Below are 20,405 nucleotides of genomic sequence, written 5' to 3' on the forward strand. Positions count from 1 at the left end.
GGCAGTGAAAGAAAATCTTCATGACAGCTGGAAGAAAAGTCAGTGAGTCGGCCACTTGGACTGTCAATCACGTTGTGTTTTACGCAGCGCTCATTCAGGCACCTCATCAGTCTCTCTGTCAGCCAGTCACCTAGTTCGTTATTTTGTCAGATAGTTTGTCAGTCAGTTCACCAACCTGACATTCAGTCAGTCCCTCAGTCACTGAGTCATCGGTTCATTCATTTCAGTCAGTCAGTCAGTCAGTCAGCTAACTCCATAGTCATCTTTTTTTTCTTTTATCGATCAATAACTTAGTTCAATCATAAACTAATCACTCAGTCTTCAGCTGTCCTTTCCACACAGACGGACAGACAGACAGCAAAGTAAAGAGCAAACATCTCTGTCATTTCTGTGTGTGCTTTGGTCTAAAGCACAAGACGCCAGAATCACAGCTACCAATTGGCAGAGTGAGACTCAGAACAACAAACAAAAACTGGCAATAACCCGTCTGATAGACAGAGTGATAAACAGGCAAACACCCAGTCGATCGCATCCAAACACACACACATATAACCGCTCTGCCTGACAAACATACAGCTTTATGAAGCTGCTCTGTGGTGTCTTTGTGTGCTCTGGTCTAAAGCAAAGTCTGGGTTGATTTTACTGGTGTATGTGTGTGTGTGTGTCCTGTCTGGCCAGAGAGAAAAGCATCTATCAGCACTGTGTTGTGACCCTAAACTCACACTCCCCTGACTGTGTTTGGACAGATGGATCATCACTGCACCACTCACATTTGACAAACGTGTTTGTATGTGAGCCTGCTTGTGTGTGTGCGCGCATGTATGTGTCAGCGTGACGGATACAAAGCCAGCGTTATTCGGGAGTGTATTCATTATGTATAGTGTAATTCAACCATCATGAAGTCCCCCTCAGACAAAATCAATAGTGCTGTTAATATGATCCTCTCTCCACTCGTTACTGCAGGAAGACTTCAATTGATTAGTTAGCTGACACCTCAACTCCCACAATGCAAAGTTGCAGAGGTGTATGTTTGTGTGTGTGTGTGTGTGTGTGTGTGTAGTACTGTTTATACGCAGCTTAATGTGCCGTTATAGAACTTTGTAAAACTATGTAGCAAACAGCTATTGATTGTCTGAGCAAATCCATTATTCAGCTCAATACATTTTGCTGCAAGTAAACTTTGCATCTGCAATATTGTTCTTCTACTTTTTGGGAGTTTGACATATAATCTGCTGTCAGTTTTTTTCAAGCTCCAAATGTGATCATGCACGACATATCCTCACAAACTAAATATGGCTGTTTATGACAGTTTATGACCTTTTAACGCTGTGAAATGGCTGTACGGTTGCTATTTTAAACACATGTGGTTAACATTGTGAGTTGGAAGTACTTGGTTATGTTTAGGCAACAAAACTACTTAGTCGAGGTTAGAAAAATGGTTTAGGTTAAAATAAATGTTTCTGTATTGAACCACTGAGCTGCAGTTGCATAGGTGACGTAGAATATGACAGATATCAGAATAAAATTAATTTACAAGTTAACTACAACAACGGGAAGGTTCTGTGTTCCCACCCACCCTGAGCAGACTCTGTCATTCTTTATACAACATCGCCTGACTTTCCTCCTTTGCTCCTGTCATAAATACTATGGCCATTAGAGTTCTCCACTTAACATAAAACTTAATTATGGGCTGTAATACTTATATTTGGGTTCCTACTAGAACTTGTTTACAGCTATAATGATCAAAAAACAATCAGCAAAGTCTTCTGAATCTGCACTCTCTGGATCTCTGCACCATCATTGCAGCCAGGGAAAGACTGTAACAGCACTATAGCAGCACTTTCCACCTATTTATTTAGTATAGCTGTGACATCACAACCTTACGGAAGTCCTGACGGCTTGTCCTGACAGATTCTGAATATGGGGTGTGTGCATTTCTCTGTGGATTTAGCGTTTTGGTGCTTTCACAGTATTTGTATAGCTATCAAACCTGCTTTACAATTAAAAAAGACATGACAATAAGTTGTTTTGTCTGTCTTTTATTTATAGTAGTGTATGTTGGTATTGTAAAGTCACATGACTTATTGATTGAATGCGCTTGAAGGGAGCAAAATGAATTCAGATATTGCCTTGATGTGAAGAAAAAAGGTAAAAAAGCTTGTTGAAGCTCACATTGGTCTGTGCCTCCTTAAATTTTGAATAAGGACATCGGAGCTTAACACTGGCCTTGCAGCAGTACTCTATTGTTCAGTATTATCTGTTCTGTACATGCACTTCAAATGACAACATCGTTTACACCATGTTTCATTTTTTGTGTGGCTTGGGCTGCCTCTGCTAAATGCCCTGAATGCACCGGCGTGTTATCCATCACAGGGTCCCAGGGTGACTTCAGCGTGCATGTGTGTGCTGTGAATGCACGGGCACTGTAAGTGTGTATTTGTTCGTCAGTATGTGTAGAGGTGTGAAACAGAGACAGAGAAAGAAGTAGGAGTGGGAGCAGCAGCAGGAGGAGTAGGAGGAGGAGGAGGAGGAGGAGGAGGTTGTGGAGGAGGCTTGTGCTAATGCCCTGGAGATGATTTAGAGTTTAGACCACCGAACAGCAGAGAAAGCTCTTCCAGTTTTCTCCCACAGGACCAGTTGGCGGCTTGTGGTGAGTTAAAGAGAAAACAGGATCCACCAGAGATCACTTTAGGGGAATGAAACAACAGTTCAAATGGTTTGGTTTTAAATCAAGTCACGGCTGTCTGTGTGTGCTCTGTTACTTAAAAGGAATGATGCAAGTGCATGTGTGGGCATAAATCAGGTTATCTTTAAAGCAGCCCATGCATTTTTTAAATTTATGGCATATATTTATATAGATTTTTGAGTTTTTAAGTGTTTCACTATGTAATGACAGGTTTTCATTAGTTGTTGCAAATACAGAGAGGGAAGTATTTTGAGATGTATTGGATCCAGATGTAGAAAGGGAGGTTAAAAACAACAAGGATTCACTGGGATTTTGACTCTCATTATTTAAATGTGCAAATATTTAACAAAAACATAGTGGACATCATTCAGATCCTTTATTAGTCTTGATTATTAACTGTACAATATTTAAAAAATATATTTTTCTGTTAATTCTGTGGTACATTAAAAGGAACCTGTTGATTTTTATTTTCTTGTGCCACACATGAGAATGTATATACACGCAGGTAACACGAAACACACTCCTGTTGGCATTTTCTCACTATTCCACTGATTGACAGTTGGTGGATGCGAAGAGTGTAAAAATATATTTGGTTCATTATGATTGTGGCATGATTGTGGCAGCCACATTTGTCTGTATTTGACAGGTATAATGTAGTCAAACTAATCACCATGACATCCATGACATAGGACTTTTTGATTGCCATATAGTCTCTGAGAAAAATGGGACAAATCTCAGTATTAAACAGCTAAATCCGATACAAGCCCTAGTGGTGGTAATGTGCGAGGAAGTGTACCAATGTGCCTCCGACGGTGGGAAAGAAGACAGCAAGCCAGAGAACTTTTATGGAGATTCAAAACATTCCAAATTTGCTTTGCAAGTGTTTTATACAGAGGGAAATAATTAAACACATTTGTTTGACCTCAAGGATACACAACGTATTTTGATGGTGCTTTTGTTTTTTTACTCAAAATCTCCACAGGGCACCTTTAATATTAAACTGAACTGAGAGGTTTTTAAAACTCCTTATTAATCAGTAAAACAAGAAGAATGCATTAGTAATAAAGGATCTGATAATACGAAGAAGTGGTTGCATATTAGCTTGTTCTTGAAACAGCATTACAAATTGTACATGTATGAGATGAATGTTCACGCTGAACGTGCACACGTATATGTATATGTATGTGTGTGTGTGTGTGTGCGTGTGTGTGTGTGTTGTACTTGGCATGACGGGAGGTCATGTGCAGAGGGAGTGAGGTTAACAAAGAGCACACAGCTCAGTGGCCTCGGCTCCTGCTCCTGTCAGCAAGCCCTCTGCATATATGTGTGAGCGTGTGTGTGTGTGTGTGTGTGTTGGGGCCAAACACAAATGTGCAAAACCACAGCCCTTTCTGATAATATACACATGCACACAACTGTAAAAACACCAATAATCTAATTTCCTATGTAAAGTTCCTGTCCGTGCCCAGCAGATTCTAAAATATTTTCCCTAAGTGAATGCAGACTGAAGGCTGAATTAAAAATGACAAGAGGAATGTCCTAGCTAGAGACTACCTGGGGAAATGACTCCCTCACTTTCAGCTGCAACAGGTAAAATGGCTTTTTGGGTAGGGAAAAAAAAGTCAAAGACTGTCAAGCAAAATAGCAGACAAAGGAAAGTGACATGTAAAATGACAGGTTGACTAAAGCAAAACTGCAAAAGAGCACAGAAGCTGACGTGTGAACCATCAAGACGAAAGGGAAAGAGAACAGAGAGAGAGGCAACTGGCACTGGCTGTCACTTGCTTTCTCCGCTGTGGATGACAGGTGTTTTACATTACTCTGTGGGTGCAGGAAAACCACATATCCCCACTCCCTGTGCATTTATACACTGGACTTTGAATGAATTCCATATAGGCCCCAAGGTCATGGAGCCTCATGCACACTGAAGGCAGAGTAAACTTTCCATTCAGGGAGAAAATGAAATAAAACCACCACACTCACAGCATTAGGGTTTTCATTTGAAAGAGGTGCCTTATGTTCTACCCCACAACCACTCAAAGCTTTCCAACACTACGGGGGATTCATACTTCAGAGAGTGGTAAAGGTAGTTTTGTCTGAGGAGTGCAAATGTTTAACACTTCTTTCTTTCATTCTTTGCTCGCTTCAGTTTTGTCTCTCTTTTTTTTTTGTAGCTTGCAGATATCTCATATTTTGCTAGCTTCCCACAACAGAGTATTAATAGTTTTTGCTTGTTTGCAACCCACCATTCACACTAAATCAACTCTGTCATGAAGGAAGGATTATTCTGTTCTTTCTCCACAAAACACAGCATTTTCCCCACTGACTGGACAACAGATGAAAAGCTTATTTCACATGCAATAAAATAATAATAAGAACGCTCTACAAATTTGGCTGCAGAATAGATTTTCTGTTATGAATACTTAAAGGCATAGTTGTATGAGGCACTTATCCAAAGTCAGTATATTATCTGTGGTAGATGGAGGTCGGCACACCCCCAGCTTGGATAAGTAGGCAGGAGGACAGACATGGAAGCTAAGCATTGTACTGTTGAAGACGGGGGAAGCAGCAAAATGCATTTTAGCCACCTAGAAAAAAAATCAATACAAGTGAATACTATATTTAGAGTAAGTCACTGCTTTACCTTGCTGTCAGACAGCCTTGTTTAAGTTTACACAGGGTAACTAAAGATGCTATGTATGTTCTTGTCAAAGTCACCAGACTACATTGACAAAAACAGTAATTTTAGTGAGTTGCTGCTCCACTGCTGCCTTGATCAGGTAGGTATTTTGTGTTACTGTGTGACTTTAGTGAATCTGACTAACTAACTCTTTAAAACCCTAAAGACACAAAAATCCGTGTCTAAAGACACAAAAAAACAAATCAATCAATACAGCAGGAGACCAGCAAGTGCTGTTTTTTTTCTGCAAGGTGAAATTTATGTTTTCGTCAATGGAGTCTGGTGGCTTTGACAAGAACATACGTATCGTCTTCAGTTACTCTGCATAATTTACAATACGTTTTGCATTGCTTAGCTTCTGTGCCCGTTTTCCTGGCCGCTTCTCCAAACTGCACGCGCCGTGTTGGCCGTCCACCAACTGGGTGATACTCTGACTAACTCCACTTCAGAAAATCAAAACGATCCCTTTAAGAAAAGCAACTGCTTACCATTACTAGCGCTCTACATCTGAGACCTCAGTAACTTTACTCACTCCACCACACATGCTGCTCACAATGTGGTATACAGTCAGGGAGGCTTATTCTTCTGTTGCGCACAGCATGAATCATTCTTGGTAATAGCATCACATAAATGATTAAAAAGTAATGATGTAGATGGTCTAGACTCATGCTCATCAATTCGCCCCCACGTAGAAAAGAAATCATGAACAATCGAGTGGTGAAAACTGCTTTGTTGTTCTTGCGGTGAATGACTTTTCTGGGAAGCATTATATAATAATCACATTCAGCAATTTAAGGGCTTGGTTGTGAATAAAAACATATCAAATTTACAGCAGCTATAGGATTTAATTGACCCACAGAGAGTGCTGTGCAGTGCAGCTTCATCCATATATCAGTCACATATTCACATAAACAAAAAGACTCTTAATAATGAAAAACACATGCATGCACTCACACACACAGTGCACTGTTGCTACCCTACCCTATAGGACCAAGAATGCTCCTGCTGCAGTGGAAGTAAATACATGCACACAGGGCACATGATCTCAAATGTTAGAGAGCACACACACACACACACACACACACACACACACACACAGACACACACATACGGTGTCTGAGGTAGTGCAGAGCCATGGCTGATTCATGCACAGGGTGTCAGAGGTGAGAGGTGTGAGGTCTTGCAGAGCACACAGCCTGTTTTTTTGTCACAAAAACACTTTCCCCCAATTTGTCACACTCCCTCTACTTTGCACCTTTGTAAGGATTTTTTATCCGCATTTCATCTCCTGAAGTGAACCCTGGGTGATTGTAGCGAGGTGTTATATTGTATCAAGCTTTTCAGTGCTTTTATTAAAACTAATGTGACATAAGTCTTTGTTTAAACCCAAATCTGTCTCTTCCTCTTCCTTTCAGGTGTGTCTCTCATGCTCTTGGCCCCTGAGGCCTGAAGAGAAGTGAGCCAAGCCCAGGCCCCCATGGGACGCCCTGTTACCCAGCATGCACTGCTGCTGCTGCAGTGCATGCTGGTCCTGCGGCCCGGAGGCGTGGCCAGTAGGAGAGGGCCCGTGCTGCTGCCTGAATCACCCTGTCACAAGACGGAGCACCCGCTCATCCCACACTCAGGTAAACACGCACACACATCAGGGTGACATCATCGATTCGACTCATTAAGTTTTTATTTCCCTCCGTAACCAAGTGAACTTGTGTGTGCTGTATGTAATTATTTCATATTCTTTCTCTTTACATATTTCTCCCTCCCACCATGCATTCACTCTAACCTTCACCGCATAGTTACCTCCGTCGACATCTCCGTCCCTATACGTTCACAAGGATATTTTACTGTTGCTAGGAGACATAAACACTCATAGATACCTGCTGTCGGCTCTTAGTTGTAAGCAAATTGATGACCACAGAAGACACAGATGTAGAGCCCCTGACGTTTTTATTCCGTACATAGTGAGCTATTAGCTCTGTGCCAGATAGTGTATGTCATTTCCCATGGCAACAGCTGCAAACAAGATATTGATTTAAATGTAGGAATTGCACGTGTCATTAGTTTATTCTGAAGAAAGTAACATAGGATAATGAGAGACCCCATTTACACTTGGGTTTAAAATGCATCTTGGGTGATCGGATCACAAGTGTAAATAGGGTCCAAGGCGCATTGTGATCGGATCACTCAAACCACTTGCCCAGGTGGCCTAGAACTCGTTTGACCACATGTATTTTTAAAGTGTAAACGCAGATGCATCCTGATGCGCGCCGACAAGGACGTAACAGGAAAATAAGTCATCAATGCAGGCTGTGTGTTGGCCGTTTTGTTGACATAGTGCCAAAGGTTGTAAAAAATGGAAAGGAGCACTGATGTGCGTGGTTTGGGTGCAAGGGAAACCAGTTTGAGCAGAAGATTCTGTCCAAAGAAACATGACAACTCATATTGTTACCAGGCAGTTTACAAGTATCTTACTAGGATACTAGGAAGGTGACTTGAGTTGTTGTTATCTGACGTAATAAATGTGCGTGGTCAGCTGGACTCCCTTTGACCCTGTTTCTATTTAGCAGCAACATGTGGTCTCTGTGATCCGAACACAAGTGGACAGCTCTCAGGCTGTGTTCTCACCTGGCAGTAGCATCTGTCTCCACATGCATCTTCAGTGACCACTTGTGATCTGATTCCACTTCCCCGCTCTGTATGTAAATTAATAAGTACATAATTTCCGTTTGCGAAACACCAAATGCACTGCTGTTTTTAAGAAAGAAGAAGTAGTGGTAATAGTAGTGGAAGAAATCAAAAACAATACATTCCTTGGCGTGTTTCAGGCAAACCACATCAGTGAAGATGTGAAAACGCAGTCATAATTTTTGTCGTGGGCCGAGTTGGACAAAGCTAGCTTACCGCAGTGCGAATGAGTACTTAATTCCACTCGGGCAGGGGGTGGCAGTTGAGTAGGCGGTCCCTAATGTGGACAAGAGTCACATACCCGTTCTCACTATTATCTGAATGTGGTTTGACAAACGCTCTCAATGCGTCCTGACAGTGTTTTCACCTGTATTTAGAGCTGTCCACTTGTCTTCGGATCACTCAGACCACGTTACTGCTAAATGGAAACAGGGTCTTTGAGACGCATGATACAAACAGGTGTAAACAGCGATGTGTCCCATCTGACCACTTGTGATCCAATCGCACAAGTGGTCGGTGTATACAGGGTCTGAGAGTCACTCCCTATAAAGGACGATCTTTACATTTGATGCTTGATAAAAAGAAAAAAGGGGTTAAAATCTGTTACAGCCTTTGATTACAATGTACACATTTGTCTGACATAAATAGGTGTTTTTAATGATTGCTAAACCTATTCTTTGAACAGTTACAATTATCCAGTCACAGCTTACCAACTAGACTCTGTCAAGCTTTGGCGCACATTCAGACACAACACAACTCATTTTCTCTGTGCTAAATTACGTCATCGATTGTGCACAATTCAGACATTTCAGATTGTGCACAACACAGACAATTCAGACACATCAACATCTGTTGTTGGACCATCCATTCTACTAACATGCATTTTTGGTATGAATAAATTAAGAAATTGACAATCAATGTATCCTGTGATGACATAATACACATATTGAATTAAATTATTACATGGCTAGGAAACTGGCAAAACAATCTTCACCATAGCATCAAAACAAACAGACATTTCAGTGACAGGTTGCAGTCAAGCTGCTCTCTTTTCTCTCTCTTCTCTCATCCGTCTGTCATTTTTCCATCAGTGGAATGCATGATATTATAAAGTGCTTGGTTAGTAAATTGTCCACTACTTTTCACAATGCATTGTGGAATGGCCTTCTTTATGGTATAATGATTCTCACTACACATTTGGACAGCACTACAAAATGGCAAACTCAGGATTATAAAGTAATGAGTGATTCTGGACACAGCCCAAATGTTTAAATGATGTTTTAATGCAGGGCTGAAAATGTGCATTTAAACAGTTTGAAGGATGTTTTTCTTCTTTTAAGCCTTTGCAAAACCAAAAACACAAAAGTAAAAATGTAAGGGAGGGATGAAACAGTCGTGTCTGCTCTTATTTGAGACGCAATCATCAGCAAGCCAGATTAAGTAGCTTATTACCTAAAGTTGTAACCTAGCATTGTATGGGACATACAGATCAGCCTCAGTCTTTTAGGATAATATCATGTAGTGGAGTTATCAAGTGCATATTCAAAATCCTTTCTACAAAATTCTTATTTCAAATAAGTCAGCTGGAAAAATTTAAAAGTCAGCAAGAGACAGTGTTTCCAAACAAGTTATCGTTAGCTTAATTTGCTGGCTAACTACAGCTCCATTCCTCTTTATTCTGTCCCTTGAGACACAAAGCAGACACAACCTTCCTCTTATGTCTTTACTACTCGGCTCTGCAGTTTTTAGATTCAGCGTATTCCGCATCAGATTTCATTGCCCTTACCCTTTATCTTACATTGGTATTGAACAGCTAAACTGTAATGAAATGATGTGAAACTTAGTCGAAAGAAAGTATCAATAGCGATCGATGGCGTTCTGTCTACCCTGTGTGAAGCAGCTAAATGTCATTGAGCTGGTTTCAGTTCAGCAGAGTCTCAGTCAGATAATCACATAAGATTCTGTCTAGGGCGAAATGGACTGGAAGACCAAGGTCACTGTGTGTGTCCAAAGATCTACATCCATGCAAAGACTCATATTCAGTCAAACGGCCCACACAGACACAAGAACTCTCCCCTCTGCTCCCCTTTGTCTCTCTCTCTTTTTCCAACGTCTTTGTCACTTCATTGTTAGCTGAGGTGGCACTCTTCCCTCCGCGCCAATTGAGTGCAATGATGATGACTAACTGCCCAGCTAATGTAATACATTCCTGCCGTGTGCTTTCTGCATGAGGGCGATCACACACCAGTCCGTGGGTCAGTTGTGGTTAACGCGTTTGTGTTCTCTAATGTACCAGAATGGCCCATTAAGCTCCAGTGGCTTAATGCTTCAGTTGAAATATAGAAGCATTAATAAAAAGGGTCGACATTTCAGTTAGTAATCAGACATGGTTCACTATACACAAAGCCTACTGTACAGGAAAAAAAATACAAGAAAGTGAGAGGAATTCAGAGGAATAGCATGTCTGGTAAAAGCAAAAACTTTACCAACAGTTTACCCAAATGACAAAATACTTTGAGTTACATGGGAGAGCAGAGGCAGTCAGCTCAGTCCCACACATTTGCAGTGAAATTGTTAAAAGATGGAATTACTGTTCATAAAATTAATTTGCACCAATTCAGATATTTATACAGTTTGCATGTAAATTTTACTAGCTTGTTAATGCTGTTGATCCCTAAAAGTTTGGCCAAATCTCTATAAGCTCATACGCTTGTTGACTGTCTATCCATCAGCTTTGTTGCCCTGGTTTTAAAGCTCTAAAGCTCTGCAGACTTTGCATGTCTTGAGGTTTATTCTGCTATCACATGGGGACAGAAAGCACAAAAAGTTTAATGCAGGATTCCTCATTATGTTTTGTTTCCATGCATTCCAATCCTATTTATTCTCACCTTGTGTAGGCATCAGCTACTTTGCTCAGCAGCTGCTAATTCACATGGCCTCATGAAGATGTCCATTAATCTGTTCCTTCACAGTTATATTTAAGCTCAGTTTTTTTTATAACTCTCCTTTCATGGCCAAATGATAGTCTTTGTGCGGTTGAAATACATGTCATTGTTCTGAGTCGTATGGTATACAAAGCGTCTTCAGACTGCCAAATGATAGCCCTTGCTTTTTTTTGCAATATACACAACAAAAGCTATGAGTCATTACAGCAAATGCAGACACATACGCACATATACGTAGCCTACACACACAAGCAGTGTGTGAGAGAAGAGAAACCTCTCATTTAATCTATTGCCTTTTGTGTGTCATTGTGCTCCATGTAATGGAGTGTAATCCCTAGTTGGATGTGTAAAGCAAGGCTGCCATTGCTCCTCTTCAGCCGAGCTGGGAAGACTACAAGCACATTAAACATACCCCTGTGGATCATAACAGAACAAAACTCATCCAAACCTAATCCTTTTAGACGTACACACACATACATACATTCAAAGATTTGGCTTGACTCTTACAGGTAGCAGAGGTGTGGAGTCGAGTCACATTACTTGGACTTAATTCATGAATTTAATGACTCTGGACTCTTGACAAGACTTTCTTCACTTGGACTTGAGCCTTTTTACATCAAAATATTTGAAATCTTCCTCCAAGGTAATAGATGAAAAAGCATGTTTTTTAAAAGGTGTGTCACAAATCAGTTGATATACCTTCATTTCATAAATCAGCTTAAAGCTATTAATTCCCACCCAGATCCGATTTGTTTGGACCAATCTGACAGCATCCAATCAAGCTTCAGGAGTATATTATGCCCTGTTGTTACTGGATTTGGTGAAGAGGAAATTATGACTTGTTCAGGAGTCCAAACTCAAAGTTTAGGACTTGGGACTTCACTGATAAGACTAGAGACCTACTTATTACTTGAAAGAGAATGATTGGTCCCACAAAATCATGAGAGATAGACAGATAGATAGACAGACAGACAGACTAACTGTTGGCTGATCTAATTTAGCTGGCTAAGGCTATATTTTGTGTAAAAGACATGAGAGTGGTATCTATCTTCTCATGGGGCACTGGGCAAGAAATCAAACTGTTTATTTTCAGGAATGGCAGTGGCACAAAACAAGCAATTTGAAAAACATCACCTTGGACTCTGGGGCAAGGTGATGCTGAGATGTTCATTTTTCACAATTTTGCTGATATTTTAGAGGTTAAACAAATATCTTCAAAGGAATAAGAAATGGGATAATTAACTGCAGTTAGATAAATCTCTTCTAGCATGAGATGGAAAACCAATCTTCATGTACTCAAGGTTGGGGGTGAAGGAAAGAAAATACGCTTTGCTGCTTTCCTTTAGCAGCTTGTGTCACAGGGTCTGCAGCTACTCCTTTGTGGATGTTCAGCTCGCTGAAATGGTTCACAGGGTCAGCTAACCTGGTGAAAGAAGAAAAGGAGTTTAACAATACGGAGCCCAAAAAGTGGTTGCGACCCATCATGAAAAGCCAAGGTCGGGATTTGTCTGAGTTTGTTCCAGTGACAGCATTTCTCTCTCTCTGATTGTGGTCCGACTGTGGAAGGGCGTGCCTCACATGGGTTTGACCCCACTGGGGATGGTGGTTTTCTGACTTGGCACAACACTTGGCTGACAGAACTGCTACTGTGGTGTGAGGATGCTATAGCCTAAAGACCACTTTCTGCTTTGTGTGGCGGTTTTACAAATGTAGGGTTTGAGAAAGTACACTGTACAGTTCAGCAGCTACGTTCGAAATGTTTACACAAAATGTACACTTCGCAAAAACAGGTCTGAAAATAGCTTCAGCAGAGATCCAATGTAAATGTGTGCAATTTATAGAAATATTTAAGGAGGGGTGTTGAAAGACTTCATCCCAATAGTTTGAAAAGAGTATGGTTCGGTAAAGGTTTTCTGGCCAAGCAATTGTATTTGTTATTGTAGCTGAAAGCCCCTGAGATATACTGTATTAATAAAGTGTTGTATTTAACAAGTGTTCCTGGGTGTAGGCTTGAAGGCTTTTAAAGGTTATAAACTGTGGTGTAAACAATGCCTTCACAGGCCAAGCTGAGGGCCACATCTCTGAGGAGTGGAACCGGCAGACTTGTTTTACAGCCACAGACTGAGCTCAGCTTTTATCATCCCTGAACGTCTAACACATCGTTAGAGTGAGGGGAGTGAAAGCAGGAAAATAAACAAATGGCCTCATAGCATTCATAAACGCAACATGCTACAACTAGTATCAGAGATCTTTTAATTAGTCATTTGGGGGTGATTATTTTTAACTGAAAGCCCTCCAAGGTCTTTGGAGCTTAAACTCCCAACATTAAGTCCGCTCTATTTGTGTCCGAGGTCAGCTATGTTCTAGCCATGTTTTATTCCAATGGATGACAGGATTGCAATGGCATGAAGAAGGGCCTGTCCATATTTTTGGATTTGTATGTCTTTCATTTACCCGCTGCAATAAAAGTCCCACATGTCATTTCCCTACACATATTTTAATCTCTTTTTTTCTTCAAGTGGCCTGTGGAGATTTGGTCGTCTTGTTAAAAGGTTGTCTCTTCTCCCCACACCCTCTAGAGCCAAACAACTCCTAAATACACATTAGATTTAAATATTTTATTGCACACTTATTTGTGGCTTCACGGCGGTTTGCTTTGCATGATTCACTCTCTGCCCCGGGGCCACAGCACAGCCGCGGTAATTTCAGTTGCAGGACTTTTTAAGCTGTAAAATGTGCTGTTTTCGTGCTCAAAATAACATAATAGGAAGAAAACCTTCAAGCAAAGAACAGATCGCCACCATCTTAACTGACCTTGCCTTCTGCCTTGGATTTTTCAAACTGAGCAGGTGTTTGTTTTTTGACCTCTCAGCCAAATCATTTCCTCAAATCAGCTTGACCAAATAGTTGCCATTCCTCTTCCGCCCATTACCACAGGGCTGCATTTAGAGTGAATTGACTCTTCATTAAGTGCGCCTGCTGCCACACTCTATTTACACCACTCACAGACAAACCATTCATGTTTCAGAATTGGTTCCACATGTTGCTATTGTTGCTGTGCTGGCAGTACTGTAGAGTGCAAAGTTTGAGCACTGGCAGACTGAAGACTGGCCTGTGATGCTGGGTGTAAATATTTATATATCCTGTCATTTTGTCTTTGTGTCAACCGCTCCGTGTCAGAGCAAGGAATAACAAACGGGATGTGAGTGATGGGCTGTTCTATTTTGAGGAGGAGGGAGATGGGGGTTAAGGGGATAAGATGGGACTGAGAGTGTGGGGGGATGGGTGTGTAAGTGTGTTTGCTGGTTTCGTGTTGGCTCAGAGCCCTGGCTGTTGTCTGTATTTTCATCCCAATCCGTGTGTGTGTGAGTCGGCACGCGTGTGTGTGATTACGCCTTCGTCTCATCAGCAGCCAATCCCCTGATTCAGGCAGCTGCTGTATAAGCGTGGCTATGATGTGATTACATTATCACATGCATTTAAAGTGCAGCTGATCTAAATGCATATAACATGCAAAGCAGGACTGAAATCTAGGAAGTGAGATTTGGAGAGGGATTTGGTTTTTTTTTGTGATAATTAGTAGCTCGGGGTTGTCCTACTGTTTCCTTTTCTACAGGATTAACGATAAGGTTAATTATATGGGATCATAAAAAACCTCCCTGGGTGCCCCTAAAATTAGCTATTACAACCCAACCAAAAATAAATATCACAAGTTAGATCAGAGTTTAAATCAGTGTGACAAGTCTCTGTAGTGAAGCTAACCAGGCAGTTCTCATGAACGGTTAGTATCTTTTTCTACAGAATTGTGTCAAGTGACAAGTAACACAGATTGCAAAAAAGTTGGGGTGCTGTGTAAAACATAATTTAAAACAGAATGCATTATATTCAGAATGAGTGTATATATAAAGTTTTGCAAATCATTGCATTCTGTGGCCATACAGTGTCTCACCTTTTTTTTAAATTGGGGTTGTTGTATAGAAGGCTTGTAGGTCCCTGTAGGGCGGACAAAAGGTAACCAGGGAGCCAGTCAAATCTGCCAGTTTCGTGTTTTATTTGCTCTGGCAGAAGCGTCTGGTCGTTCTCCCATACAGACAGATTTCCATCCACAAACATTTATCTGATATCTCTGATCTGATGAGGGTTTGATAGGATGACTGACATCTGGCACAGCTCACTAAACTCAAAACCACAGAAACACATTGTAGTGTACTGTTTAGCTGTGATCTGAAAAGTTGTGTGACCAGGTTGCCATTTTTTTCCTGCTTGAAAACTGACCAATCACTTCCCCAACTTGCAAGTGTTGCTCAGCGGTACGTCACGCGCTTCGTGCACACGCTTCCAATTGGTTTTGGCTCTATTCAGACGCACTTTAGTCTGGGCTAATGGATAACCTCTTGAAAATAAAAATAAAAAGCTGAACAGACTAATCCACATTTTCAAATTACTCTGGTGATGCCAGGCTTGGTGAGAGAGGCCTTGAATTGATCAAACAAACACTGTTTTTTTAAATCAGGAGACCAGTGTTCATGTTCCATTTTGCCCCATTGTAAGTTGTGTACATAAACAATCTTTCCTCTAGGCTTTTTTTCAGCAGCAGGGGTAAAGGGTTATTTTTCCCCTGGATGGTGTGCACGTGTAATTATCAATCAGCAATTTAGAAAAATGACAGCAAAACAGGCTTTAGAGCCTAGAGGCTTAGTGTTTCCCACAGGATTTTGTATAGGGGGACCTGAACAAAGTAGGGGGGTCACAGGCCTTAAATTTGGTGGCTTCTCGCACATTCTAATGCTACTATTCCATCTTAATCATTGCATATTTTTAATGAATTATTCTAAAGGAGAATAAGGGTTCTTCTATGTTGGGGCGGCTGTGGCTCAGTTGGTAGAGCGTTTGTCCAGTAACCGAAAGGTTGGTGATCCGATCCCCAATTATGGCAGCTACATGTCGAAGTATCCTTGAGCAAGATACTGAACCCCAAATTGCTCCCGATGCTGCGTTCATCGGTGTGTGAATGAACTCCCAATGGTGGCAGGTGGCACCAGTGTGCCCTGGTAGCCTCGGCCACCAGTATGAATGTGTGTGTGAACAGGTGAATGAGCGTAGTGTGTAGTGTAAATCGCTTTGGATAAAATCGCTATATAAGTGCACCCCATTTATTTAAGGCATCATATTTTAACTTCACTCAGAAACTGGATTAATGCTAACATTACTTGCACTGCTACGGTTGTTATATCATCTCCACTGCTCGTCGCCGCTGCAAGATATCGCTGTGGTCACTGCTACAGAATTTAAAAAATAAAACAATTCCCTCTACGGAAGTAGCGGCGGCCATTATTTAGCAGCAGCGGGCCACCTCTACTGAATGAATATAGCTGAAACCCTGACATAAACATAACTCCTAATTGTAGTAGTTTTGATGTCTAAACTTAACATTATCAATGTGTTTAAATCAGCAATTGATATCATATGAGTTCCTGTGTATTACTTTTCTTTTCTGTGTTCATGAGAACACATTGAGTTAACCCAGTGCTATTTTTGAAAAGCCTTCCAAGAGTGCCAGAGTTTTGTATCCCTGTAGTTAACTCAAAGTATTATCTGCTAAACCCCCACAAGTTTGACTTTGTGAAGCTACGTATATTTAGCTTCACAACCTTGGGAGGGCTCATCCACGCTGGTTATGAATGTTTATGAATGGTCCTTGCCCCCGTCACAAAAGGCCATAAATCCTTTGAGTGCTGTTATGTTCAATTAGAACCTTTTGCCCCTTTTCCACACTCCAACAAATATCCTCTCTTCTCTGTTTCTGTCTCACACACACATCCAGGCACACACACACTCTCACACACTCCATCACCCCGTTAGCGAGCCTCCCCTGGTGAGTCAGGGAGATTTATGGGGAGTAGCTGGGTTCGTCAAGCGGCGTCTTCCCCCGGGGGGTGTCACTGCTACATTTGTATGCCAGGGATCCTCTCGATGGCGTGAAAAACAAGCCCAGTGGAGGCAAAAGGATTGGCACATCCAAAACTTTGTATCTCTCCTGAATAAGCAGAGCAGCAAACATTAAGCACAATGAAATCTTTGGGGTGAAGTTATTCGTGATCTTTCAGATATTTATTTCCCCGCTGCTAATGAAAATGTATTAGCGATGTGAAACCTGGAGTCAGTCGCCGGATGCTTCTTTCCTCTTGCAGTTCTTTTGTACTCGCCACCGGAGACTTGAAAGGAAACAAGGGAGCAAGTCTTCGCATACAGTGGCGCTGTCTCACAGCAGATGATATTGTTTTGTTAGGAGAGTTGGAGTTCGGTCCCACTACGTGAGCTGCAGAAAGGCAGATGTTCTTTGGAAGCTCCCAGTTTTCTTACTCTGTTTGTCTTCGTTTTGAAACACCAAGAAATCCCACGTTTGTCACCGAAACCCGAAAGTACTTGCTTTTGATGCAGTCAAGGGAGAGCGTGCTTTCATTTGAAACGCTGTGTGACAGGTGTGCCTGAAGAAGCAGATAATGTGTTGCAGGGAGGATATTCAAGCTGTCCGCTCCCTCTGTTCCGGCCCTGATGGAAAGCTCCCTGGTAAATTAAAAAAGTCCCTTTGAAATTTTTCGTCTGGAAATAGCTCACAAATGTAGTGATGAATGATTTTAAATCACTGTAGCAACCACTGCTTAAAACTCTGCAGGAGTTCTGGCACCTTCAAAAATACAGATTTCTAGCTGTGCGGAGGAAACGTCCCATCTGTGGTGATGATTTTTAGTGTAATCCGACAGCAGGATAAGTTATTATGACTGCATATTGAACATATGACCAGTGTTCGGGAAAACACGTCACCATAATGACTGATTATACCACCCTCGACTAACCTATCGGGTAACCAGACGGTAGACAGGCCGTCCTCATCGCTCTGCAACCACCCAGGGGCCTGTAATTCGATTGGTCAAGGGTTAATGGGTTGGGCGCCATGAGAACAGGCATGTTGTGGATAAGATGTCAGTGTCTGTCTGGGATATCTCTCTCTCTCTTTTCATGTTGGTGCATACCAAGGTCAATTTTCATAAAAAGTCAGACTCTAATCGGTCTTCGTTGTTCATCAACAGCATCCACTTTCATTAACATGAAAGTGGTCAGTCAACAGTAGCTTTGGTTTACATAAATCTAATGAGTAATTTGTACAGATTCACTTATGAATGGAGGTCTCAGGTGTCACATCTGTTTTAACGAGAAGCACAAATGAAAGAGTACTATGATGTGTGGAAAATATTTTTTTTGTATGAGTAACCTTTTAAGCCAAGGACAGCTTTAAGCATTTTTCTTATTTATCCAATCTCCTTTTCATTTCCTCCTGTAAAAGGGCCAATATTTGCATTGTGGCAGGTAAGAGGAACTTGCCTGATAGTTTTAATAAGGAATAGTAAAAACAAATTATGCTAAACTTTCTCATTATGAAACAAAATTAAAGCTCTCCTCCTTCCGCTTTCATGAAACGGAAATATAATGATCCATAACTCTGTCTTATGAAGAGGAAATGAAATGTGCTTTCTTTTAAAATCACTTCATCATCAATTCTGAAAAAAAAAATATGTTAGAAATAAGCCAAGTCAGGTCACGTTTCAAGCTGTAAAACCTCTCTGAACAGTAGATAGTGAAACATTACAGACAAATACAATTCAAATACAATCTTTGAGATTATTACTTCAAACAACAGTAGAACTATCGGCTAAATGTACTTAAGTCATTAATAGTGAAAGTTTTTATTATGCTGTAAGAGCCCCCTGTGAAAGCAGGTTATCGTCACAGATGGATTTATGTGTAAGCAGCATTTTAAAGTTAATTTGCAGCTAATTTTAGCTATTCTATAGGGTTGTTTCATAGATAACAATGCATTTTACTGTAGCTTTGTTTAACTGGGATAAAGGTTCATGACATCAGTGACTAACTGTATGTAACAGGTACACAGGCACCCTACGCAGACCATTATATTTAATGAGCTCCACCTCTTCAGTCCATTATTGCAGGCTTTACTGAGGTGTGGCTATAACCATAATGCAGCATTACTGCCCTATAACTACAGGCTAAAATCTCTGTGCATTTTTTCTACACGTGAACTAATTTTAATGCAAAACACGAGTGCAAGTGCATTAGTATTTACATCAGGAATGCTGCGCAGCATCAGGTAGAAAAGGTAAAAATTTAAACAAAGGCAGTCGTGTAAAGACAGCTATTATAAACATGGCCTTTAAGGACCTGAACTCTTTGAGTGTCTTGAGAAAAGTTACAGCAGCCCTTTGAACGCAGCCAATTCATCAGCTCAGCTGTCATCTGCAGTCATAAACTCTCCGCTTTGATTGGCTCACACTTTCTGTGTCCTGTGGTGTTGTTGGCAGAGATGGAGCCGTGGATGTTCAGGTTCAAGGCAGAGGGCACAGTGGATTACTCACAGCTGACCTTCGACCCCGGCCAGAACGAACTGATCGTCGGTGCCAGGTAACCCATATCTGAGATTGTTGGTTTTTTTTGCTCTTTCTTCTCTTTTGGTTGTCTCTCTGTCTTCCCTCCCACCTCTTTCTTTTGTTGTGTGTCCTTTTATTGTGGTCTCTTTCATACCCCTTCTTTTCGGTGTTTGTTGGTTTATTGCATGAGTAATGATCAGTTTCTCTATAGATGGCTTCAAAAGCCAGAGAAAAATGGCTTTGGAGATTGTTTCCAAGTCTATTGTCTTTGACAAGCCCAGCCACACGTGTGTGTGTGTGTGTGTGTGTGTGTGTGTGTGTGTGTGTGTGTGTGTGTGTGTGTGTGTTTGCTTGCACTTTCTCTGTGATTGAGACACTGAATTCTAAATCGATTACATTCAGTGACAACTCTGCTTTTAACAGTATATGTTCATGCACATGTGATAAAATTAAAGCGTGTGTGTTCTTTAAAGCGTGTGTTTGAGCTGTATGAGTCTGTGGCTGACTCCCGATGAAGTGCGCACTGCACTTCTGTTAATGGCTTAGTTGTCAATAAAAAGAAACACTCACCACGTCGTGAGCAAGAGATAGAAGAGGAGCCAGCAGGAAGGTGAACAGCAAAACAAACAGAATCAAAGCGAGCTCAGGGAATTTACTAATGCACCCTTTAGCTAGAACTTAGATGGAAAAGACTAATCAGGGAGATGGTGTATGTATGTGTGGACGGATTACGAGCAAAGGTCAAAGAGGAAAGTGGATTCTCACCGCTGGTATAACTGCTGATATCGAAAATATGATTCATATATATGAATAATATGTAATCTTTTATTTTTAGCTAGAGCTCAGCCACTTCCATCAACACATGGTATTTGGAGCACTCAGAAAAATCAAAGACAAGATTTAGTCCAATTCTCGGTGGCAGCTCAACGGCTGTCGAGTGTCTAACTGTGAAAGGATGGATGGCTGAA

At 41.2% G+C, this 20,405-nt stretch overlaps 1 protein-coding gene across 3 annotated transcripts in view; it reads left to right on the top strand.

Moving 5' to 3' along the window:
* The window catches only part of sema5a (sema domain, seven thrombospondin repeats (type 1 and type 1-like), transmembrane domain (TM) and short cytoplasmic domain, (semaphorin) 5A), a 138,267-nt gene that overhangs the window by 29,950 nt on the left and 87,912 nt on the right, over positions 1 to 20,405 (top strand). For all 3 annotated transcript variants that reach the window (XR_009389902.1, XR_009389901.1, XM_059326841.1), the window contains exons 2-3: positions 6,782 to 6,991; positions 19,372 to 19,471. Coding sequence is in view for 1 of the 3 variants with exons in the window: in XM_059326841.1 (XP_059182824.1) it covers positions 6,844 to 6,991; positions 19,372 to 19,471 (248 nt within the window). In the remaining 2 variants the exon portion in view is untranslated. The remainder of the gene's footprint in view (positions 1 to 6,781; positions 6,992 to 19,371; positions 19,472 to 20,405) is intronic.

This window comes from Centropristis striata, chromosome 23 (assembly GCF_030273125.1).
Source record: "Centropristis striata isolate RG_2023a ecotype Rhode Island chromosome 23, C.striata_1.0, whole genome shotgun sequence".
NCBI classification, from domain to species: domain Eukaryota; kingdom Metazoa; phylum Chordata; class Actinopteri; order Perciformes; family Serranidae; genus Centropristis; species Centropristis striata.